Source organism: Danio rerio, chromosome 17 (genome assembly GCF_049306965.1).
Source record: "Danio rerio strain Tuebingen ecotype United States chromosome 17, GRCz12tu, whole genome shotgun sequence".
Classification (NCBI taxonomy): domain Eukaryota; kingdom Metazoa; phylum Chordata; class Actinopteri; order Cypriniformes; family Danionidae; genus Danio; species Danio rerio.
Genome location: NC_133192.1, coordinates 47938508 through 47965108, shown reverse-complemented (window position 1 = coordinate 47965108; position 26601 = coordinate 47938508). Strand labels below are relative to the sequence as shown.

Here is a 26601-nt window from a genome sequence, read left to right as displayed (position 1 = left end):
GTGCTTTCCTTATTTTTAGGTGTTGTTTTTCAGTTGAAGCCTTAGTTAGGCCAAAATGTTTAATTTACAACCTTAAGGGATTTCAAATCTTCATGAGTTTCTTCATTCTGTTGAACATAAAGGAAGATAATTGAAGAAAACCGAAAAATTGTAAATATTGACCTCCGTTGAAGGAAAACAAATACTATTGGAAGTCAATGACTACAGGTTTCCAGCTTCCTTCAAAAGATCTTCTTTTGTGTTCAACAGAATAATTAACTCATAAAGATTTAAAACCAGTAAAGAGTGAATAAACAACAGCATTTTTTTTTTCTGCGAATTGTACCTTTAAGCTGATATTACCTTTACAGATTTTCCTATTACAGGTCTCGTTTAAGTATGTCAGTTATGATCAGATACACACTCTGTTGAATGTGTGATTAATTTAGTCCTGGTGCACACTTCTTGATATCTTTTTGTGTTTAATTTGTCAGGCTCTGTGGATGGAGATGCCTCTGAGTGGAGTGTGACTCTGCCCTGCAGGACTCGTCCTCATTGGCTGGAGCCTGTGATGTATGCGTCTGAATCTGCCCCAGAAAAGGCATCTCCTTCTGAAGGGCTCAGTTTGGAGCCCTACAGCATGCTTTCTGTCGCTGTTAAAGTTTCCTCTCACATCACAGAACGCAATGTCAAGGCAAGACACATAATCTTACATGAAAGCTGTTTAAAACTTAAATGTATAGTTTAAAGCTGAAAACCTGCAACCATTTACATCTGTAGTCAGAAAAACAAATACTATGGAAGTCAGTGGTTGCAGGTTTTTAGCTTTTTAAAAATATTTTATTTTGTGTTCAACAGAAGAAAGAAAAGGGTGAGTAAATGACGACAAAACTTTCATTTTAGAGCAAACTATTCCTTTAAATGTACTTTTTAAAAGAGAGATTTAAAAAATTCTGTTATTTTTAGATTTGTGAAAGAGTCTTTAAAACATTTTAAATAGCACATCTGGCTATGATTGGTTATAAATATTTTGTGAACGTAAACTTAGCTTATTTGAATTTATTATATAAATAAATTAATGAATATTTCACGTTTCTGTTTTTTTGTCTAGTGTCTTTATTTACTATTTTTATTTATGTCTTTATTTTACGTTTCAGGAGTTTCTCATCGCCATTGGCATGAGGGGAGTCACACTGGAACACAAAGTGGTGCCTTTAGGTCTGGGTTGGTATGACCAGGTAAAATAAATAAATATATATATATTTTTTAAAAATTATAATAATTTATATACGTAGATACATACGTATATACATACACAGTTGAAGTCAGATTATAAGCCCCCTTGAATTATTAGCCTCCCTGTTTCTTTTTGTTCTCCAAATTTTTAGAAGAGTTTTTCAACACATTTTTAAACAATAGTTTTAATAACTCATTTTTATTTTTATAACTGATTTATTTGATCTTTGCCATGATGACAGTACATAATATTTGGCTCAATATTTTTCAACACACGTCTATACAGCTTGAAGTGACATTTAAAGGCTTAACTAAGTTAATTAGGTTAACTAGGCAGGTTAGGGTAATTAGGCAAGTTATTGTATAACGATGGTTTGTACTGTTGACTATCAAAAACATATATAGCTTAAAGGGGCTGATAATTTTGACCTTAAAGTGGTTTAAAAAAAAAAAAGAAACGGCCTTTTATCTAGCCCAAATAAAACAAATATTATCCGACATACTGTGAAAATTGCTTTGCTCTGTTAAACACCATTTGGGAAATATATAAAATAAAAAATTCAAAGGGGGGGCTAATAATTCTGATTTCAACTAAATATATATATCTAATATTATTATTAATATTATTATTATTATTATTAATCCTTATTGGTTGTCTGTTGAATTTAGATTGTGGACTTTTTAAATGTGTCAGATGAGCCGGTGCTTGGCTATACTCCTCCGTCATCTGTGTCCACTCTCCACCTGCATCTGTGGAGCTGCTCCCTGGATTATAGGTGATACATTCAACTTGAATAAAGCTCAGTCTGTACCAGCACTTGTGTACAGTGTTTAAAAAGTTAAACTCTCCCTTCAAAGCTCTTTGAAACTTACAATTGTTGGATTTAATTGCATATTTGTCAAGGGTCATTTGCAATTAAATCTGACTCAAAACTCATTTAACCATTCAATATTTCTTTGTTTTTAACTAGCTTTCTGCCAATATCAAATTTTCATGTTGCGATCAATTGCTGCAGCTTTTATTTGGGTAAATGCAGTATTATCAACATTAGTTGCAAAAAATGATTACTTTAAGCAGTTTTTGGTTATTATACATGTTAATGTTTTACATTATTTTATATCATTGTTCAGAGGTAAGAAATGTGTTAAATTAAAAAAGAATGGTAAAGAACAGTTGGTATATTATTAAATCATAAATGTTAGTTAATGCATCACATTCAACAGTGGGAAATAGCCATAGTATAGTTTAGTTAGAAAGCTGCATATGGTGCTGTGATCAACAACTACTGCAGGTGCAGTCTGAATATTAATAAACACAAAATTCTAACACAAAATTAAAATCATAAATAATTAATTATGGAATTTTGTATCAGTATTGTGTATATTCATTATCACAATATATTGAATTCTTGTATCGGCATTTGTCTGTTTTGACCACTATTTCTGAGGATTATATTGATAATGAATCCCACTTTATATTAAATGGCCTTAATTACATGTACTTATAGTGCATTTAAAAAATACAATGTGCTTAATGTGTTCATAACACATTGGTAGGTCTACACAGAATCTGACAGATTTCCGCAGATTTTTTTCGTGCATAAATTTATATTTATTGTTTTTTAAATTAATTTTAGTAATAATATTGACTAAAATTAAAGTGTTTCGTTGATTTATTTACTATACAATTTGTAAAGTAATATTTTCTGTCTTTTAGTAGAGATATTATATGAGAGTCTTGCTTTGTTTACCAAACAAGTGGGTTTAGATGGATTTGCATTGTAACATTAAATAAACGTTAAACAATATTATTTTTAATTTTATGTATTAAGCTTTTAGTTACGATTCTCCCAAAGCCATTCTGCATAAATCTGCAGATTTTTTACAAAATTCTCCAAAGAAATAGCAAAAAATGTCTGCAGATTCTGTCTGGGGGTAAGGTTAGGGACAGGTTTGGTGGCATGGGTGGATTTAGGAATGGTTTAGGTTTAAGGGACAGTCAACTGTTAGTTTCTAACTATTAACTGTTTTTCTCTTTCTAGACCATTGTATTTACCTGTCAGATCTCTGCTTACCGTGGAAACCTTCAGCATTTCCAGCAGTGTGTCTTTAGATCACTCTTCATCCAGTTTGAGGTATAAATTCACATAGTTCTTCAAATTTTTTTTTATGTAACTGAACATTTAATTTGCCATTTTCTCTAATTGTTCACACTTTATTACTTCCCAGAATAATTTTAGATGAAGCTGCATTATTTCTTTCTGACAAGATCAATGCTGTGTCTGTTAATCTAGCTCGAGGTAAGAAGTCATACAAGCAAATGCTGTTTCAGGATATGTCTAATAAACCACACTAGTCTCATTTTCTTATTTTTGTCTTTAGACTATGTGCAGGTGGTTGATATGGGGACGCTGGAACTGAGGATAACAGCAGTCAAACCAGGAGCAGATGGCAAAATAGTATGAAAGTCTCACGTTACACACAAAACCCGTCTACCCTTGCATACAGAACGTTTCAACATCTTGCTCCATGCTTGTCTCTTTAGACGCAACCAAGGTTTGAGCTGCGTTGCTCAAGCGATGTCATTCACATTCGCACCTGTGCAGACTCCTGTGCTGCTCTCATGAACCTTATTCAGTACATAGCCAGCTATGGAGATCTACTACCCCCTTCAGGAATGGAGGCTAAACGCAGAAGCACTAAACAAAGGGTGAAGGTCAGTTCAACTGAGAATCAATCATTGAAAAGTTTTTAATAAGCTGACATTAGCTATGTATCCATCCACCTATTTTTTTATGCGCATTACGATTGATGCAAACGTCATGATGCGCATAAATTTTGAAAATGCGCATAAAAAAATACGCTTAACTGAGTAGGATAAACTTTTTATTCGCTAAAAAAAGATGCTCATAAACTATGATGGAAACACTTTTACCGCACAGATTTCGGTATGCGCATTAAAAAGGTCATGTGATTTTGTTATAAGAGATCATGTGATGATTAAAATGTGTGCGAATGGATAAACCAGCGGGCTGAGCACACTGTAAAACATCTGAAATTTTGTTTTGGTCAATTTAAAATGCCTTACCGTTTCAGTATTAGGGTTATTATATTATTAACAGGGCTTCACATTAACACCGGCCAATCCGCCAAATGCAGGTAATTTCAGCTTTTCGGGTAAGACAGCCACTACCACTAGCCACTTTCGCTGGTTGGAAATCATTTTTTACATTGTAGTTTTCTTTAAGCAGGGTTCGACAAGAAGGATGGCCCAATATGCATGCAAATGTGATCTTAGAATCGACAAACAGCACAACTGACAAAAATAACTGTGTTCGCGCGAGCAAAAGCAGGTGAATACTTTATGAGAGGATGATGACATGCTGTCAAAAACTGGTAAAAAGCGCATTCGATTCAGTTTAATTGCATGAAACAACTGTGTGTAGAGGAAGCGCAAGTGGTGCGATTAGTTGAAATAGACTAGACAAAAAGTAATGCTCGTGTAAGCAGCAGCAGCAGTCACTGCTTTCATTTTAATTTTTCTCAGGCACGTGATCATCCTTTCATTATCACTCGTTGTATGTTTTTACCTGCTTTCTTTTGCTTACAGTTATTTTTGTTAATATAGTTTAATTATCATCCTTTACAATAACATTGCTTTAATATGAGATTAAATCCCCATTTATGTGTAGTAACTGCTGATCTGGGACCTTTAGCCAGAACAGATTACTGTGCATATTTTTGATACAATAGATCTTTTTAAATGTCAATTTGAAAAAAAAAAAAAAATCTGTTGAATAAAAAGTGCATGTATATAGCTATATATTTGCTTGTTTTGACACATTTAAAATGTGTGGCTAGGAAATTATTATTTCTTTTTGGTGTGATCAGAGATAAATTTGGTAAATCCTTAATTTTGAGCCCTAAAAAAGTCATGTGAAATAAAAACCAACTGCAATGCGACACAACCCATTTGCTCATGCACAGTGAGCAAGCTCACACAATACACACAAACAGTGAAATAAATGAGGAGGCATGTGGACAACACAACATCTAAATCATTTTCGCATGTCAAAGTCACATTTATTTATATAAATATATTTTCCAAGCAACAAAATTGTGGCTAGTGAAAATGGCAAATGGCTAGTAATATTGGAAATCTACTAGCCACAGTGGCTGGTGATAAAAAAGTTAATGTCACGCCCTGATTATTAATAACCTCCAGAATCGAGCGTCTGTGCTCTGCGTCTGACACCTTTAAACGCCACCGCGCGTTCACTACGTGTCAGAACTGCCTTCTGAGGCGCAAGTTATTTATTAGATGAAGAAAAGATTGATGCACTTCTCCTACTGCAGCAAACTCAGTTTTTACTGTTGATATTTGGCACCAGTTAATCAGGAAGTTAGGATTTTGTTCGCTTTGACTCGTTGGATGGAAAGGCTGCCTTATTCGCACGTCTTTCATGCGATAATCCAGTTTTGCGAATAAAGTTCATTCGAATTTTTGGATCGAAACAAAGCTATTGAGACTTCAGTCAACTTCAGTCAACTCAATCAAATATTGTCAAATAATCTTGACAGATGTATTAAAGAGCCCCTATTATGGGTTTTTAAAAATTACCTTCCATGTAGCCTGTAACACAGCTCTGAGTGAAGTGAAATATCCAGATAAGGCTTAAATCTATAAGTGTACAGTGTATAAAACCGTTGATTCATCTATAAAAGAGTCGACTCATAGTGCTTCAAACTAGTTGTCTTAATAACGAGTCAAAAGGTGTTTCCCGATGACGTGGCTATGAAACACAAGCCCCGGCCAGTAGTTGTGCTCGCAAACCTTGGAGATTTGAAACCTGCGGCACGGCCCACTAACACAGAAAAAAGACGCACACTCACAGACTCTACCCAAAGATAAAACCTCAAAGAGTCTATGGCTGAGGTTTATTTTTGCAAAAATACTTCCGCATTATAACCCAGTCCTGTGCAGTCTTTCTGGAAACTACATGCTTACAAAGAAAACTTCATCGGCCGTTTGTTAAAGGAACACTGAAAAAAAATTATTCAAAGATGATTCCTTGGATTTACTCAAATTTTTTTTTTACGTTAAGTGGTTGTAAACAATTTTTTGTGTTGAATTTAAACAAACAAATTGGTCCCACTTTATATTAAGTGTCCTTAACTACTTTGTACTTACATCCAAAAAATAAATACAATGTACTTACTGTGTTTAAAATGTATTTGAGAACACTTGTGGTGCTTTTGAGTTGGGATAGAGGTTAGGTTATGGACAGGTTTGGTGGCATGGGTAGGTTTAAGGGTGGGTCAAGGTGTAAGGGATGGTCAACAGTGTATTTACAAATGTAATTACAAAAGTTAATTACAGATGTAATTACATACATGTATTTAATCAAGCATGTATACAGTAAATACATGTATTTACACAATAAGTACATTGTAACAAACTTTTAATTCCTATGTAAGTGCATATTAGTTAAGGCCACTTAATATAAAGTGGGACCAACAAATTAAGTAGAACATTATTAAACTTAATTTGTTTGTTTAAATTCAACACAAGTAAATTGTTTGCAACAGTTCTGGATGCAACACTTTTTTCAGTGAAGGATCAGAAAAGACTTTAAGGGACTATGTCAGAACATGTATCATCAGTTTCTTCCTCCAATTCGCACAAGTGCAAGTACGTGCGATTAAAATTGTTGCCTCGTTTACTCTAGCTTGCAAATGATGTATTTTATAATGTTTTGTTATTTGTAACCACGTGTACTGTATCAGGTTAACTCTTTATATTCTCATTTCGCGTGTAAAGCCGTGTTGAAAAACGAGTGCCACTTTGTTTACGGATTTAACGTTAAATGTGTTTGTGAGCTCGCGTTCCACTGTTGTTTGTCGTTGCTATGGCCATCGTAAGCTAGGGGCTAGGAGACTTGTGTTGATCTCCCTAGTTCTTCTGAGGAGAACCGTAATGTGTGTGTGTTTGTGTGTGTGTGAAAACAGAGCAGGTAGAGTGTGACGGCTAGGATAGGAGACACGTGTCTATCTCCCCAGTTCTTCTGAGGAGGGTAATGTGTGCGTGTGTGCGTGTGTGCGTTTGTGCGTGTGTGGGTGTGTGCGTGTGTGCGTGTGTGCGTGCGTGCGTGCGTGCGTGCGTGCGTGTGTGTGTGTGTGTGTGAGACAGCTAGGAGACTCATATTGATCTCCTTGCCAGTTCTTGGACTTTTTGCTCAATGAAATAGTCATCTGTATTTTCAAGTCCATTGTCTGTATTTACATTCACCCACTGGCAGCCAAAATCCATGCCTTACACTATGAAGCGTGTATGCACTCTGACTACTTCTATATTGTTGATTAGCTGCTGGGAATTTCACTCTCTCTCGCGCTGAAGGCTGTCAGTGTCGAACAATTGCAGCAGGCAGTCATCAGTCCAATCAGCGCAAATTAGCTTCGCGCTTAGGAGGGGCTTGGGAACAAATGAATCGTTGAACGATTCATATGGGAGTCCCTGGGATAATTAGGTAAAAATAAATGCATAATATAAGACCATGAAAATGTTTTTTTGACCTTGAATGCATATTAGACTGTTCTTGGAGACCTTTACAACCAAAATATGACCCTATTTCATGTATAATAAGGGCTCTTTAATGGTTCAATTATTAGCCACATTATTAGCTGACAATGTTTGATGTTTTCCAGACTGAAGCAGCAAGTCGTCCACCAGCTCATGCACCTTTGCTTCCTGAAGCAGAACAGCAGATTCTTCAGGATCTAATGAGTGATGCTATGGAGGAGACAGATAGCCTACAGAGCCATTTACTGCAACAGAACGGTCAGACTGCTTTTTTGTACTTTTTGATAAAAAGTCATCTATACGTATCTATACATTCATCCACTCTTCCTTTTTTTCTGAGTGATGGTAATTAGTAAAAAAAAGCAAAAACCTCTTGCACATTTGGATGTTTTGTTACAAGGTATCCACAGCTGGAGATAGGGCTGCATGATTAATCGAAGTAGATTTTTTTATGCGTCAGTAAGCCAGTTTTGTAATCAACTCTAAATCTCAATTTTGCACAAGTTAATTGATCTGTGATTTTTGTGTAGCTTGTCAGTGAACTATGGTTTAGATTTATAGTTTAGCCCTAGTTGGTAATAATAAAAGCAATTAAAAAAAATAAAATAAAAAGTACATTTAACTGATAATTAGAAATGTAGGTAACCAAAATAAGCAAATGTGTTAAAATGCTAAAAAAAATAATAGAACAACTAATAAAACTACCGCGAATTAAAAAAAGAATTAACACATAATTCAAGTAAAATATCAATGAATACTATAATAGTATTTGGTTATTACATATATAATATCTTATATCATAATAAAAATGTTATGTCTTTTTTTACAGGTGTCAATGAAGACCATTCACATGATCATGAGCCACCCCGGTCTGATCTCTTCCTTTTTCCTGATGAGAGTGGAAACTTAGTGCAGGACCAGAGTCCCACTTACCCCACTCTGCACTCCCCACTTATCTCTCCTCCTGCCCCCCCTCTGCTCCACGACTCTGATGACTTCTGCATCCTGGACACACCGGGCTCCAGAACAGAGGTGCACTCTTCACCTCACCTCACAACGCAGAAGATACACAATGGCTTTTCTTAAAGGAACTAAATGCATACCAAAATTTTGGTGCCATTTTTTTTTAGATAAACGGTTCAATGTAATAGAGATATTTATCATTGTATGCATTACTTGAAAAAGCTTTTTGTCTCTCAGGAAAGAGATGAGGAACCTCTGGTGAAGAAGCTGACATCTGAACCCATCCTGGTGAAAGAAGAACATTTTAGTGCCCCCCTGGAGGGTAGCAACTCTAATAGGGGGCCGCTTCATTTCCCTGTGCCAGAAATCAGATATCTGGTGAAAGAGATCTCAGTTGTGTGGCATCTCTATGGAGGAAAGGACTTTGGCGGAGGGGCACTCTCCTCATCTCCAGCTCGCAGTCGAGGGTACATTTTTGTTATCGGCCGACTTCTGGTTCAAAATCATGCTTCATATAAAAACTTCATGTACTTATAAAAGTGTGTTCATGTTTGTGTGTGTAGGTGCACTCCTCACAGCTCTCCATCACAGACACCTGTCAGACAGGTGAGAAGAGGCTCTCGTGCTGGAGGAGGATGGGGCAGGAACCCTGATGTCCTAATGGAGATTCAGCTCAGTAAGGTCAGAGAAACATTTAATCATTTGAATCATTTACCTGCTTAATAGAAGAACATACATATAATGTTTTTAAGACACATTGGTACCCGAAACATTATATTTTCCACTCAATTCCACTCAAAACGCAAGGCTCTTAAAACGATTGCTCTGTGCAACAAACTGAACGTTATTTACAACTTCATTACCTGTTATAGGTTATGTTCACTGAAGTAGGCGTCATTTGCGTGCACACGCGCGCATTCTCGGCAGTAAACAGAAACAGAGATTTCGCGACCGTGAATACATCATTACATGTAGACAGAAATTATGTTTTTGTTGAATTATACCTTATAATTACAGTATGTGACACTTTTAACGCCATTTGAAGGTGTCTATGTAGCTGTGAAGACTTGTGGGGCCGCCCTTTCTTCTCTTCTGACCTTGAAAATATAATTGGCTGAATCGTAAAAAAAAAGTGTTTAGGGTTGAATCGAGATCGGGATCTTTTTTCGATTAATCGTGCAGCCCTATTTTGCGCTTTCACAAACATAGGCTGAATCACATTTTTTTTTTTTTTTTTTAGTCTGAGTTGGTAATTTTTCATCTTTCTCTACACAAAGTATATTGATATTTTAAATAAGCTCTATTCAGGTTTAAGTTTCTTATGTTCTTTTGTTTTAAAAATAATTTTTAATTGTTATTTTATGTTTAATTTTAATATTTTATTTATATTTTCAGTATTTTAAGATAGTAAAATACAATAGATACACAATGTTTTACTACTTGTCTTTTTTAATACTCATTTATTTTTTGTAAGGAAATTTAAAGTAACTGAAAAAAGACATGTGTAAAGTGATATGGAAAGCATTTCTGGAAGTTCGTTACACCTGCAGAATGTTTGTTTTCTTATCAAAACGAAGCATCCAACAGCCTTGTAAAATAAGCCGTAAAAAACAATAATTGAGAAAAATCATATTCAGTCTCTCATATCTTCTATCAGGTGCGGTTCCAGCATGAGGTGTATCCTCAGGTGGCTCCAGAAGACGGCATTTTAACAGAGCAGCCTGTGTCCAGACAGGTGTTCTCAGTGCAGGATCTGGAGATACGAGATAGGCTGGCTTCTTCCATGATGAATAAGTTCCTCTACCTGTACTCTAGCAAAGAGATGCCCAGGAAAGCTCACTCTAACATGGTAAGCTCAAACACAAAGCAGACAGGTGTATATAATATCTACAAGTTGGTTTTATTTTATTTAGTATTGAATGATCTCATCTAAAATGAGTATGTGCTGTCTCTGTATATCAGTTGACTGTCAGAGCCCTACACGTGTGTCCAGAAGCAGGTCAGGCACCTCAGGAGTGCTGTCTGCGTGTGTCATTAATGCCCCTCCGTCTAAACATTGATCAGGTATACAACAAATCAGCCCTCTTCATATTGCCTAGTTCAGACTGTTGCCTAAATATCAGTAAGGTTATATTTTCTACCATTTTTTCTGTCCAGGATGCATTGTTTTTCCTAAAGAACTTCTTCACCAGTTTGGCAGCAGAGGTTGAGCTGTTTTCTCCACCAGAGCAGGAAGGTAACAATCAAACATGGAACATTAAGTCTGGTCCACACTTTACGTGACTTTATTTAGTTGAGAAACACTGACTTGATGCAAAAGTTAACAAGCAAAATGTGCAAAAGCATGGGCATACAAGCACATTTCCCACACTTCAATAGTTTTAGTTTGCTTTAAATAAATTTGTCATATTTTTCGTGAATAAACTCTACAATTGATATTTGTTTTTATTTTTTTTTAGCTTAATTTTAGATACTGGTACATTTAAAGCATTTATTATGTAACTAGATATGCATGTTTATAACGTGTGGAAATGTTTAGGTTTATTTTAACAATAATGATTTTATTTTTTTACAATTATTTTTGAATTGATTATTTAATTTGACGTGTTTTTATTCACAACGCAACAATGCAGTTTTGACACATTGCAGTTTATAGTGAGATGTGGATTATTTTCCAAAAAAAAAATACCCAACATAACATGAACTCACCTCTAGATAGATAAATTATTTACTGAAAAGCATTAATAAAATAATCACATTTTAGTTGATATCAAGTAAAATAATAGTAATATAAAAATTTTATTTCACAAATATTGTTCTTAGCATAGCATCTATAAACTATTGAAACTGTAAACTATGGTATTGCTGTTTGTTTGGCATGAAGAGTTACATGTCTTGCAACGGTTATTCTGTGCTAAACACAGTTGTTTCATTTATAAACTGATTTTTGTTGTAGCATTCTGTGTGTCGATGAAGAAGCCTCCTGGCCCTGAGGTTTCCTGCAGTTTTTCCAAATACAACGGTGGAGCAGGTCAAGACCCTGCACCCATCATTTCAGTGCCAACACAAAGCCGCGCCAGTCCAAGCCTCATCCGCACCAGCAGCCAAGATAGCACTGCAGAGACTGACACTTCCTCCACATCTTTCACTGACCAACCCATATTCTTCAGGTGTGTGTGAGAGGAGGTTATTGATTTCCATCTGTAGTAGAGTTCTTCAGGCCTGTTTACAAGGGACATCTTCCTCCAAAGTTTAGCTACAGTACACTTGCCAGGAAATTTCTTGTGATATTTCTTGGTTACCTGGAATAAAAGTTACTCTCTAGGAACATGATCAAGCATTTCTAATCTACAGGGTCTCATTCTACAGTAAACATTTAGTACAAAATCCAGCTGCTGAAAATTATTGACTATTGAATTATTTTCCTATTTTCATCAAAGAGAAAAACAGTTGAAAATATGTGCTAAAAAAGTATATCCCTAGTCAGCCATAGTCAGTAATTACACAGAGTGAAAAGGCTTTCACATCATATGCAGAAAGGGCTGCACTATGAAACCCATAAATTTCATTGCACCATGTCCTGGTTTGTTGCTGTGTGTAGTGTGCGGTCAGTTCAAAATAGCTCAATATTATGATTTGTGGATATTACAATAATACACACGTATACTTTTTCTATGCATGAGCCACACAGGCTTACCTGAAGAAACTGAAAGTCGGCTCAAATAACATGCAGACAGGTCATTTTTATGTTGTAATTATTCCTGCTGCTTGCAATAATACTACTGTCCTGTTTTGGCAACACTGTTGAAATGACACATCTCGACATTCCTAATAGAAAAATGTGGTAATTTTATTGACTTTTGTTTTTTGAAATTAGAGCCATCTAAGTAATTGTGGTCAATTAAAAAAGTCTTACAAAAATTATATTATTTAATGCAATATTAAAGAATTATTACAAAAAAATTCTGCTTTGTTTTTTGGCCAAGTGATTTAGAATTTTCAGGTTTGTTTTGGCCCAGAATTTACATTTTATTGCAACGCAAATTATTTATTATGCTTATTTTTTTTTATAGAGAGTTCAGATTCACTTCAGAGGTGCCAATTCGATTAGATTACCATGGGAAACACATGGCCATGGAACAGGTGAGCCATCATTTATATTCAGATTGTCTCAATCTTTTTTGAAACATCATATTTAACTTAGAATTTATCGTTTATTAAAATAAACCAATATATAGTGCATTTGGTTCTATTTTGTCCCCCCATTCATTTAAATTTTTTTAATGTAACAAACACAGTGTATATAACAAGTAAAACAAACAGTGACATTAACAATAAATACTCAAATAAATTCAGGCCAGGCTTAATGGAATATCACATCTCTAGATTTTGGCTAAACATCTTTGTTTGGCACTGTGAACATTTTTGTGAATCTGAAATATGTTGCTTATTGTATGTTTCGTTTTAAGTTTTAGAGACATGTCTTTTTATTAGAAATCTTTCGTATTCAGGGCCGGAGTGGCACTTCTTTTCAGCCCTGGAGTTTCAAGCTTTAGTCCGGCCCACCTCAGTTCACAACTGACTGTATTAAAATAACGTCATTTCCAATTGAGTTTCTAATGACACTATCACGTCTTTTTCAAGGACACAGCTGCTTTAGAACTTCAAATGTTTTTCATAAATATGAGAAAATTAAAGGGTAGCTAAATCTCCAACACTATTCTTTAAAACATCTCAATGTCCTTTTCTGCATAATCTGAATATATATATATATATATATATATATATATATATATATATATATATATATATATATATATATATATATATATATATATATATATATATATATATATATACTGTGCACATTTTTAAAAATAGATATCCAGTCCTTTGTAACAGTAGTCACACAAAAAATAAAATATGTACACCTATATAAGTAACCCAAAAAGTATTATATGTCTTAGCACAAAAAAAAAAAAAAAAGTGATATTATATAGGTGAGGTTCGAACACTGGTTGGTGGCGTCATGATCAAGTTATGTCAGATTTATTAATGTAGTGAATCATCTGACTTTCATTGAGCAGGTGTAATATTCATTAATGTTGATTATTCGAATTCTTATATTCACTAAGGTGCCGCTGTCATCATTAACCTGCAGGCTGTACTTTGCTCACAGGTCTGTGAGAAAAAAAATAAAAAGAGCGGCGATGCGGCAAAATAAATAAATAAAAAGAGCGAGGCTATGGTCAAATAAGTAAACAAAGTGTGACTGCTGAGAGTGCAAGCAGCTAGGGACTCCGGCCTTCGCGGCCAAAAACGGACAGGCCTACCGGGAATTCTCCTCCCGATTAACTAATCCTGGCCTGTTCATATTGGATTATTTGCTCTTGTGCAAAGAAATGGATTGGATGAAAATATTTCATTATTATTATTATTTATTATTTATAATCAGTCGCTGTAAATATCAAGTGTTAAAAGGAACAAAAGTTGTTGGCGTCATACTTCCCTGTATTGTTCATTTTACATATTATCTGCAAATGTATGTTGCAGTAAGTTTTTGTAGTTTCACAAAAGTGCAGACTAAAGCATGTATTTTTAGTAAGCATGATTTGGATAATTCTTTCTGACTATGTGCAAAAATAACTATAATCATGTACTGAATCATGAACTTGGAAACAACATAATTTTCCTGCAAAGCAAGTTTGTCGATGTCTTTGTCTTATATTGTCAAATCTAAAATCCATATTTAATGTTTTTTCCTCAGGGCACATTTGCTGGTATTGTGATTGGATTGACACAACTGAACTGCTCAGAGCTGAAACTTCGACAACTGTGTTATAGACAAGGGTAAAAAAACGATTCAAAAAATTCAAAACCTCAGTTTACCTCATCGATTAATTTGAACCAGATTATTTGAGTTTTTTTTTCTCCCCCAGATTATTGGGTGTTGACAAGCTCTTTTCATATGCCATTAATGAGTGGCTGAATGACATCAAGAAGAACCAACTGCCAGGGCTTCTGGGAGGCGTGGGGCCCATTCATTCTCTGGTGCAGCTGGGTCAGAAAAACAAACTCTTTCACATAATGTTTCTGCATAGACTACATAAAACATAATTCTGTTATGTATCTTCTGTTTTGTTACAGCACTTTTAATATCTGCTATAAAGTACTGTTAAGCAAATATAGCTCTTAATCTGCTATATGTGGTCATAAATTAAGTTATCACAGAGTTAAGCAGTCTTTTACTCTTTGTTGCCACTATAGTTCAGGGATTTCGGGATCTTGTTTGGCTGCCAATTGAGCAGTACCGTAAGGATGGAAGAATAGTGCGAGGCTTCCAGCGGGGCACTGCCTCCTTCGGGACCTCCACTGCAATGGCAGCTCTGGAGCTCACCAATCGGATGGTGCGAACAATTCAGGTAAACTCTCATTTTATATATGTATTTCCTCTATTTTTTGGGAAACATTAATTGTATGTGAATACTTTACTTAACTGTCAATTGTTTAAAACATGTTTAAATTAGAGCAGTGGTTCTCAAACTTTTTTCACCAAGTACCACCTTAGAAAAAAAATTGTCTCTCCAAGTACCACCTTACGACGCTATTTTTTAACCAGTATTAAAAAATAGTGTTGTGGGCCTAATTAAGCAGCTACAGGTGTGCACAGCTTAAAAACGATGCAGATTAATTCTTATTATTAAGAATATGTATTATTGTCAGTCACTTTAAACATTTTAAATAGTCTGAACATTAACTGTGCTTGCAGGTAAAAAAAAATAAAAATTTTAGTTAAAATGTTTAAAGGTTCATAAAAAATGGCGCTGTTCTTAAAAAGTAAAAAGAAAACTGCTGCACTTAAATCTAAAGTATTCATAATAGCCTATTCATCAAAAGCAGGAAATGTTGCTTGGACCTCATAAATATAGGCTATATGTCATATTCATACACTTTTAGACAAATCTTGAAATGTTAAATGTACATATGACAGGGTTCATACAGGCACAGCCTAATGAAAATCAATTCCAGCACCTTTTTTTTTTTTCAAGACTGACATGCTATTTATTGAAGACCTGAAATGTATTCTCAGCGAACCCATAAAACATTGCAAAGGAATAGATACAAATAAAAACCATTAATAATAATAATACTAAAAATATTTATTATTCATATATTAATAATATAATAAACCTGCACTTAATGATTGTGAAATCTTTTTTGTACTCAAGGAAAAATACTATTACACTGCTAAAATAACACAATTTTTTGTAAATAATACTAATATTAGGTAAAAGTACAAAGTACTCTTTTAAAAAGTACTAGTTGGTTACTTTTGAAAAAAAAATCAGATTTTCATTTTGAAATCACTTTTTTAAGTGTAAACCTGATTGAATGGTTTAATTGCTTAAATCTCAAAGCTACATGTATAGGAATTTGCACTAACAAAGGACGTATGGTTGATTTTTCCTTTCATGACAATTAATCTTTTTTTCAATAGCACTGGTAAAACTACCAAATAAACTTTAAGGCCATAGAGACACTTTTTGCCCATTTTTTAAACAATATTTTCAAGCTTTGAAAGGTTTAATTAAAGTATATGGTAAAATATTTAAATTTAGCCTTTTATTTACATATTTTACACTATTTATTACACTATTATCTACATCTACATCTACATATATTAACTACACTATTATCACATCACATGTAGATTTTATTTTACACTTGATCTTAATCTAAAATACAAAAAAAAAAATACAAGTACACTTTCAGTAAAAAAATAAAACAAATGACTTCATTTTACTTGAGGTATTTGAAATATGACAACACTACATTTATCAACGCAGTGTTTTAAGAGCCTTATTGATAATTTTGATAAATAAACAATAAGTAACAACGAATTGTTTTAACCTGTAATGCTTTAACACAGATCAGAATACAGCTAAATGTATAAATTACTCAAATACCTCATCCAGAAACATTTCCAGCATTATTCTTTTGTCGTAAAGAAATAAGTTCCACCTTTGCTAAAAGTAAGTTTCACTTCACAATACAGCCAAATAAGAAGACAATTTGCATTGTCATCGATCATGCATCAATCTAATTCTAAATACTTGATAACTTTGAATACTTTTGACTAAATTTAGTCAAGGAGCAAAGATAAATAATGTCTACTTTAATAGTGGAGAGATCGCGATTGTATTCAATCTGAGCACACACGCGATCATGAGAGGACTTGCAGTTCATTTGAAAAAAAGCCTATTTAGGAGCTCGCATATCTGTTTTAGCGATTTGCGTACATGAATGCGCTCTCTCGTGTTAAAATAAAGCACTCGCCACATTTGCAGAAATGAGTAATTGAGCAATACCTCCATTCCCGTGCCGCCATTCAAAATGTATTTAGAGGAGTGACAGGTCAGAGGCGAGTCGACTGGCTGTCGGAGAGCGAAACGTGTATGTAGATAATCAAAAAGGCAGGAAATATGTCCGCGGTTTAATTACTCTGCTAGACATCTATATAGTGAAAACATCCGAGAAGCACTATTCCAACAAAACTTTTGTTTTTAAGTTGTTTTTTCTGTCTCTGCAACACAGAAAGCCTTTGTCCCGCCCTTACGTTTCACGCGACTAGAAAAGGTGGACTGTGATTGGCTACTTTTCATGTCAGTCAAATCACCCATCAGAATCAATTCTTAAACTTCGGAAACTGATTTTCAGCAGCTTATGTCACAAAGCACTAAAGTAAACACTCTAAGCACAGCGTTGTGATCGTACGCTTCACAAAACAGCCAATGCTGATCACATCGATGTTATATTACGCATCAAAGGATTAAAAGTGTTAATTGTTTCTTTCATTATTTGGCGATTCCTCCGCGTACCACTAGGAGGAAGCCCGCGTACCACTAGTGGTACGCGTACCACAGTTTGAGAACCACTGAATTAGAGCAATAGTAGTGGCAATCATTGTCATAATATAACAATAAATGATAACTGTCAAATTTAGATGTATTTACCTTGCTTACCCATATGTTTTGTGTGTAGGCGGCTGCTGAAACGGCTTATGATATGGTGTCTCCAGTGCCAGATGAGAAAGACTGCAAAAAGATTAAACGTTATTCTCATTACTGTCTGGCCCATCAACCAGTGGACCTCAGAGAGGGAGTGGCCAAGGCCTACAGTGTAGTCAAAGAGGTATGGGTCTTATTAGTCTTATAGATCTACATTTTGGTTAATTTTAACTTATTAACAAAAATGAAAAAAAATTATAATTTTTTTGAATTTTTTAATAGCAATGCTCAGTTACAGAATAGTTGCAGAAATAAAATTAAATATTAATGCCATGGTATGTTAATTTTTTTAATGGATAGTTCACCCAAAACAGAAAATGGTCATAAATCATAAAAAAAAAATTAATCAGTCTATTAATTCACATTTATTTTCTAACGATGAATGACCACTTCATATTATTACCAAATATACAAATTAACAGTGATCATATACTAATTCACCATAGGATATTGAAAATATATTGAAATTTTTTTTGCTGAATGATGTTCTTACAATATCCTATGTGTTTTGTAGAATGTTCAAATTCAGAGAATTAAGCAATTTTAAATAGGCTGTGCTCTTGTGTCTCCATGCTAATGACATCACACTCCCTGGGTTTTCAGTTTGATTTTATAGAAAACATAGAAACACCAAAGACACTTTAATATGTGGTGTGTTTAATGAGACTGCACAGAGCAGTATTTAAACAAATCAGGTTATCTTCCGTTCAATCCATATTCGTTTTCAAAAAAAAAAAAAGAGGAAAATAAAGAAGACGGCTATTGCTCACAAAAAACGAAAAAAATTAATTTTGGCTCTATTCATTTTTTAAATTTAGGATAGGAAAATCGATAAACTTCAAAATTCATTATACACATGTAGGTGGTGCTGAAACGCCAACTTTCCTTTGATTGATTAACCAAATCTGAGCTTGTGATGTAGCCCTCAAAATAAGAGCCCTCTGTGGACCAGCCCCCAGACTTTTAACTATTATTATAATTTAATTATATATATAAACTAAGTTTACATATTCTGTCAGTTGATCAGTTAGCAGTCTTACATCAATGACTACATCTTTGACGCACAAACTGTAAAGCTATAAAGTATAAAAATATTAGTTATTGCACATTCGTCTTACTCTTCAGTAGATCTGTAAATGATGTAAATGATATATTTATAAACAGATCATTAATAATAACGAAGCTATAATTAACTCTAATTCTCCAGATAAAAAAGGCTTGATTAAAATCCTGTCATTTTATAGATTTTCTACAAATTTAATAGAATAAAGAGAACTTGATTCAAAATAGTGTGCTGATTTCTGTGCGCATCACGCGCTTTACGAGCGTACTTACCTTTTTTATTATTTCATGCAATAGTAAATGCATCAAATAAAATGCAAACAGTTGGCAGCACTGAATAGCCTATATGCAATATGTATATGTACAGTATGAAACAGGGCCCGCAGTATAACATAATTTTGTCACAAAAAGAAAATGTCAAGTTCACTAGTAGCGCAACGCACAGACAGCAAGCTTATCTGTTATTCTGAACTTCAACACATTATTTATTATGAATTATAAGAATGTTTAATTAGTTCCTTTGAAAATGTGTTCATTAATATATTATTTTATAAAGTCTCGAAAGTCTTGCTGTATGAGAAAATGCATGAGAAAAAGGCATTGCAGCTGACCATAATGTATCAGCTTATTGCATCTTAAACTTCTTTTAGTTCAGCTCTTAAATGAGTTGGCTACCTGAGATGATGCTCGAGCAGAGCCATCGATCGTATTGTATTTTATTTAAACCCACTTATTTAAAATATCCAGCTTAGCTTGCTACGCCTATAAATAAATAATAATAAATAAATAATTATATATATAATATTAATTATTATTATTATTATTATTATTATTATTATTATTATTATTATTATTTAGGCCTACAGTAGCTCGGAAACAATCGTGCAAACCAGATGCTGCTCGCAAATCGCTGTCTTTGCTCAGCATCAGGTGCACAACAGTAAGATGTTTTGCAGCAAACTATAGGCATATATTATTATTATTATTATTATTACTATTATGGGCCTTGCTCGGGAATAATCATGCAAACCTAGTGCTGCTCTGCATCAGGTACACAGCTGCAGGACATTTGGCAGTGAACTTTGGCCTTTTTTTAATGAGAAAATGTCTAATAATACTGCTAATTTAAGTTTTTATTTAATTCATGCATACGCAATGAATGTAAGCCTGCTAACTGATTAAATCACTGATTATGTAAACTTAGTTTATATATAGAATTAAGTAATAATAATAGTTAAAAGCCTGGTCCACAGAGGTCTCTTATTTTGAGGGCTACAATACGAGCTCAGACTTGGTTGACCAATCAAAGGAAAGTTGGCCTACGTGTGTGTTTAATGAATTTTGAAGTCGTTTATCCATTTTCCTATCATAAATAAAAAAATAAATAAAAATCGAGCCAAAATTTCATTTTTTTTTTCTTGTGACCAAATTAAAAACGAGAAAAAGAACATTCTCTTTATTTTTATTTTTTTTTGTTGTAAAACGGATATGGATTGGACAGAAGATACCCTGATTTAAACAGAAACCTAAATTGTATTTTTAACAGCACTGCTTCTACTTCTTCTCCACATGATCACGACTGGCATGATAAAAGCTATTTTTTGTGCCATGTCATTTTTTTTTTTAATGTTTTTAATGTTTAGTTCATCCATGAACATGATCAGACTTGTAGAATATAAGACTCCCATGATTTCATACACAGTCATTGTGTCATCAAAATATGCTTTTGTTTGTTGTAAATAAGCACTCTCTAGAGGCCAAAAGAACATTTTGTGTCTTTAAAACATTTTTATATTCATTTCCTGAAAAGCAAAGTTTCAACTGACAGTTACAATGTTCATGAATTCAAAATGCATAATCTAGGGATATTTCCACCTTTTTGACCAGAGCTTAACTACTCTCCATTGAAAATAGTTGACAGCATGGCGTGTTAATTGATAACTGAAATTAATTTTTATTTCAAGGTGAACTATCTCTTTTAACAGTGAACAATTTAATTAATTCAGCAATACAGCTTATGTCAGTTCCTCTTTGTGTGTGTTTGCAGGGCATCACAGACACCGCTCTGACCATCTACGACACCGCCACACGTGAGCATGAACAGAGAGGCATGACGGGCGCTGTCGGCGGAGTCCTGCGGCAGCTTCCTCCAGCTGTGGTCAAACCTCTGATCGTCGCTACAGAAGCAACGTCCAATGTGCTGGGAGGAATGAGGAACCAGATCCATCCAGACGCACGACAAGAAGAGTCACAGAAATGGCGTTTGGGGGAAGAGTGAGAAAAATTAACTGAAAAAACTTACTTTGATAGATTGCAATATTCATACTGGCCCACAAACACAGGATATACTTCATTTTTATTAAAGGAACACAAGTTCACCTAAAACTTAGTCAACATTAACTTTGCTTATTCTAAACCTGTTTGAGTTTCTGTCAAACACAAAAGAAGATATTTTGAAAGAAAAACAGTAGCTATTTACCTCCACAGTGTTTTTCCTCTATAGATATCAAGAGCTACTGGTTTCCAAAATTTTTCAAACTATCTTTTGTGTTACAAAAAAAAAAAAAAAAAAAAAAACACTGGTTTGGAAAAGCATTAGTATAAGTAAATATTAATGGTTGTGTGAACTATTCCTTTAATTTGTTAATGCCTGTATTGATCCTAAGAGAACATAATTTATTTGCTGCGTTTTCATTAGTTTAAAGGGTTAGTTTACCCAAAAATGAAAATTCTGTCTTAATTTACTCATCCTTCACTTGTTCCTAACCTGTTTTTTTATCATGTTGAACTTAAAAAAGATATATTTAGGAATGTCAAGGACAAAAATGGTACATCCTACCATGGCTGTTTTTTTTTTTTTACAACATTCTTCAAAATATCTTGTTTTGTGTTCAACAGAAAGTTAAAAACCACTTGAGTTGTAAGTAAATATAAAGCAAATTTAAATTGTTGGGTGAACCTCTTTAAAATGGTCTCTCAGTGACAGACAGTAAGTGAAGCAAACGTCTGATCCCAAATGAAGTATAAGAGACCTTGAACTATTTCTTTTTCTGCTCAAAGCACTTGTGATTGACGTTTAATCAGAGTCATCTAGTGTTGTATGAGGAGGCCGCAGAAGTGGAGACGCACAGCTCCTGCTGGAGTAGATTTCACTAGATTCCTCTTTTCTTATCCAACTATCAAACGTCCTCGTAGTGCCTTCATGCCATAGTTTATTAATATCATATGATCATCTGATGAATGAGACTGTGTAGTGTCTTGTGGGATGCAAGATTACTGTTCTGTTTAAATCTTTAATTTCTGCTACAGCTGAACTCATTTATAAAACGACTTGTGTTTGTTGTAACCATGTCGGATGCAAGGGAAAAATCTCACAAAGAAATGTCAGGTCATATTTTTATAGAAGCTCGTTCCTACCACTGAATAAAAATAAATAGATAAATACAATGTAAGAAAAATTTGAAAGTCAGAATTCTGAGTTATAATGTCAGAATTGCTAGTTATTAAGTCAGAATTCCGAGTTATAAAGTCAAAATTTCGAGTTAAGTCAGAATTGTGGGTTAAGTCAGAATTGCAATTTATAAAACCAGTATTGCTAGTTATAAAGTTCTGAGTTGAGTCAGAATTCTGAGTCAGGTCAGAATTGCGAGTTATAAAGGAGTTTCCTGTTATGGTGACTGACCATTAATGGGGTGTTAAAGACTCTTTCTTTAGGTTCTCTGCTTTGTGATCTGGTATGGATACGGAGCCCAGTTTTTACAATTAAGGCCAGGAGGACACTGTTATTGTTAGACACTTTTAATGATCGTAAAAGTACACTCCTAAGTACACTACATGAGGACACTCTTACAACATGAAACAAATAACAGCTGCAACAAAATTTAAATAATATCATTGTTACACATCAGCTAATAGTTTCAGGCGCTCAGTTTAATGCTTTATAATAGCTATTTAGACCAAATTGGGCAAATAGCATAATTTAAAAAAAAAATTGACAAATCCATATGAATAAATAGACAGTCTAGTTCAACTAGCCTATATATTTAATTTTTGAAAGCGTGATAAACAACAAATAGTCGGATATAGGCTTCATGTTGTGATTATGGGCTAATATGGATGCATCTTTAACACTTTATTTATGGTCAGTCACCATAAAAGGAAACTCATTTATAACTCGCAATTCTGACTTAATAACACGGAATTGCGACTTTATAACTCAGAATTCTGACTTTTATCATTTTTAGGGACCGAGCACCGAAACGGTGCGTAGGCCCTATTGGAATTGCTCCGTTTATTATTATTCTTCTTCTTCTTCTTCTTCTTCCGCGGAATGAATCGCGGTTTTGAGGGGCTAAACATGCCCGAAAACTCACGCAACTTTGCACACGCCTCAGAAGTGGCGAAAATTTACGTTTGTTATGGGCTTCGGTAGTGGGCGTGGCAAAATGACTCGACAGCGCCACCTAGAAAAATTAAACGGACGAGCCCCCGATCCACGAATCACGCACATGCACGAAAATTGGCACACACCTCAAACACACCAAAACATACGAAAAAGTCTCTTGGAGCCATATCTCAAACCCAACAGGAAGTCAGATATTTTTAACTTCCTGCGGCGAAAAAGTGGCGTTTTTGCCATTTCCAGGCGTTGTATTTTAACGAACTCCTCCTAGGGATTTTATCCGATCGACACCAAAATTAGGTTTTTTCATCTAAAGGCCTTGGCGATGTTAAATTGCGAAGCTTTAGAGTTTTCGTCGATGGGCGTGTCCGTGGCGGCCTCGCAAACTTACACTATTCGCCACAAAACAGGAAGTCGTTATAACTCAGGCATGCATTATCAGATCTGCCTCAAAATTCACACGTTTAATAACAGTCCTGACCTGAACACGTTTACATGCCAATAACCAGATACAGTTACAGCGCCACCTGCTGGCCACAGGAAATGACATGATTTACGGAGTAACAAACACCTCCCACAAATTTTATCGTATCAGCACCAAAATTGGGTGGTGTCATCTGAAAGCTCTAGTGATAATATATTGTGGAGATCTAGAGTTTTTGCCGAGGGGCGTGTCCGTGGCGGCATGACAAACCTCAACGCTTCGCCATGGAACAGGAAGTCCTTATAACTCAACCACACAATATCCGATCTGCCTGAAACTTCACATGGTTGATAAACGTCATCTCTTGAACACATCCACATAACAATATTGAAGTGAGCGTGGCAAAATGACTCGACAGCGCCCCCTAGAAAAATTAAACGGACGAGCCCCCGATCTACGAATCACGCACATGCACGAAAATTGGCACACACCTCAAACATGCCAAAACATACGAAAAAGTCTCTTGGAGCCATATCTCAAACCCAACAGGAAGTCGGGTATTTTTAACTTCCTGTGGCGAAAAAGTGGCATTTTTGCCATTTCCAGGCGTTGTATTTTAACGAACTCCTCCTAGGGATTTTATCTGATCGACACCAAAATTGGGTTTTGTCATCTAAAGGCCTTGGTGATGTTAAATTGCGAAGCTTTAGAGTTTTCATCGATGGGCGTGTCCGTGGCAGCCTCGCAAACTTTGATGATTTGCCACAAAACAGGAAGTCATTATAACTCAGGCATGCAATATTCAATCTGCCTCAAAATTCACACATTTAATAACAGTCCTGACCTGATCAGGTTTACGTGCCGATATCCAGTTACAGTTATAGCGCCACCTGCTGGCCACAGGAAATGACATGTTTGACACTGTAACAAACTCCTTCCACAAACTTTCCCGTATCAGCACCAAAATAGAGTGGTGTCATCTGAAAGCTCTACAGATGATATATTGTGAAGATCTAGAGTTTTTGTAAAGGGGTGTGTCTGTGGTGGCGTGACAAACCTCAACGCTTCGCCATGGAACAGGAAGTTCTTATAACTCAACCACACAATGTCTGATCTGCCTGAAACTTCACATGATTGATAAAAGTCCTCTCCTAAACACATCCACATAACAATATTGAGTCAGTCATAGCGCCACCTGTTGGCAGAAGGTAGTTTGGCTTGTAACTCGGCCACACAATGTCCGATCTGCCTGAAACTTCACATGGTTGATAAAAGTCCGCTCCTAAACACATCCACATAACAATATTGAGTCAGTCATAGCGCCACCTGCTGACAGAAGGTAGTTTGGCTTGTAACTCTGCCACACAATGTCCGATCTGCCTAAAATGTCACATGGTTGATGAAAGTCCTCTCCTAAACACATCTACATAATAATATTGAGTCTTTCATAGCGCCACCTGCTGGCAGAATGTAGTTTGTCTTAAAACACAATCTCCACACAATCTCTGATCTGCCTGAAACTTCACATGGTTGATAAAAGTCCGCTCCTGAACACATCCACATAACAATATTGCGTCAGTCATAACGCCACCTGCTGGCAGAAGGTAGTTTGGCTTATAACTCAGCCACACAATGTCCCATGTGCCTGAAACTTCACATGGTTGATAAGATTCCTCTCCTGAAGACATCTACATGCCAATCTTAAGTCACAGTTATAGCGCCACCTGCTGACAGGAGGAAGTTTGGCATAAATCTGTGATTTTCTTAGATTTTTTTTATATATTGGCTTAAATTATTATTGTTCGCTGTTCTCTGTCATCGTAAGGTCACCGGGCGGCGGTGAGCCCGGGTGCGAGGTCCCTATCATCGCTGCTTGTTTATTATTATTATTTTGTTTAAGTCAGTGGCAGGAATGGGCTTCCATACATTTCAATACAAAATCAAAAGGGGAAAAAATAGTAATGCATAAATTTGATATTAAAGAATGAGGGGTTATTTTAATGTACACAAAAAAATATTTTTGATGCCTGTTCAAGAGCTGAAACAACAAAATTCTTGAGTTTTTTGGGCACAACTTAAATGTTTTATGTTCAGTCGAGTTAAAATTGTAAAAACAAAAAAATATATTTTAAGTTAACTTGCATTGGGATTAAGTTAAAAATTTGCGTTGGGATGACCTAATTTCGATTGTGTGGAGCCCAGCATTTGTTTTTTACAATGTAGTCAAATGCACTGTTTAAAGTAATAAAAAGCAAGTTATCTAATTGTTAATATAGGCAAATTAAAGCAAATAATTTATGATGAATGCTTAAAGAGGTAGTTTTGTCATCATGTACTCACCCTTCATTTGTAACAAGCTTTTTTCAGTTTCTTTCTTTCGTTACAAAAAAGTTAACCATTGACTGTCATAGTATTTGTTTTTCCTACTATGTAAGTCACTGGGTGCAAGCTTCTAACATTCTATTAAAAATCTGCTTTTGTGTTCAATGTAAAAAAAGAAAATCATAGAGAAATGTATATTTTCATCTGATCTATCCCTTTTACACATTTGCTTTATCAATATTTAGGGACCGAGCACCAAACGGTGCAAGGCCCTATTGGAATTGCTCCGTTTCTTCTTCTTCTTCCGCGGAATGAATCACAGTTTTGAGGGGCTAAACATGCCCGAAAACTCACAAAACTTTGCACACGCCTCAGAAGTGGCGAAAATTTACGTTTGCTATGGGTTTCGGAAGTGGGCGTGGCAAAATAACTCAACAGCGCCACCTATAATAATTAAATGGACGAGCCCCCTATCTACGAATCACGCACATACACGAAAATTGGCACACACCTCAAACATGCCAAAACATACGAAAAAGTCTCTTGGAGCCATATCTCAAACCCA

The 26601-nt window shown here is 35.1% G+C and overlaps 1 protein-coding gene and 1 long non-coding RNA gene across 5 annotated transcripts in view; one reads left to right on the top strand and one right to left on the bottom strand.

The window, feature by feature from the left end:
• atg2b (autophagy related 2B) overlaps positions 1-21273 on the top strand; it is a 48781-nt gene extending 27508 nt beyond the window's left edge. For all 4 annotated transcript variants that reach the window (XM_073927728.1, XM_073927726.1, XM_073927727.1 and 1 more), the window contains exons 23-43: positions 474-673; positions 1137-1217; positions 1885-1991; positions 3258-3350; positions 3445-3515; positions 3598-3674; positions 3761-3931; positions 7921-8053; positions 8625-8827; positions 8996-9225; positions 9322-9439; positions 10416-10607; positions 10721-10822; positions 10916-10994; positions 11715-11928; positions 12832-12901; positions 14526-14608; positions 14698-14819; positions 15026-15180; positions 17801-17950; positions 20936-21273. In XM_073927728.1, coding sequence (XP_073783829.1) covers positions 474-673; positions 1137-1217; positions 1885-1991; positions 3258-3350; positions 3445-3515; positions 3598-3674; positions 3761-3931; positions 7921-8053; positions 8625-8827; positions 8996-9225; positions 9322-9439; positions 10416-10607; positions 10721-10822; positions 10916-10994; positions 11715-11928; positions 12832-12901; positions 14526-14608; positions 14698-14819; positions 15026-15180; positions 17801-17950; positions 20936-21166 — 2882 coding nt within the window. In that variant the 3' untranslated portion in view covers positions 21167-21273. The remainder of the gene's footprint in view (positions 1-473; positions 674-1136; positions 1218-1884; positions 1992-3257; positions 3351-3444; positions 3516-3597; positions 3675-3760; positions 3932-7920; positions 8054-8624; positions 8828-8995; positions 9226-9321; positions 9440-10415; positions 10608-10720; positions 10823-10915; positions 10995-11714; positions 11929-12831; positions 12902-14525; positions 14609-14697; positions 14820-15025; positions 15181-17800; positions 17951-20935) is intronic.
• On the bottom strand, positions 10726-13975 carry LOC141378410 (uncharacterized). The gene is made up of 2 exons (XR_012392977.1): positions 13626-13975; positions 10726-13392 (listed from the first exon to the last, which is right to left on the bottom strand). It is a non-coding gene; the product is annotated as an uncharacterized lncRNA (long non-coding RNA).
• Positions 21274-26601: the final 5328 nt, after the last annotated feature.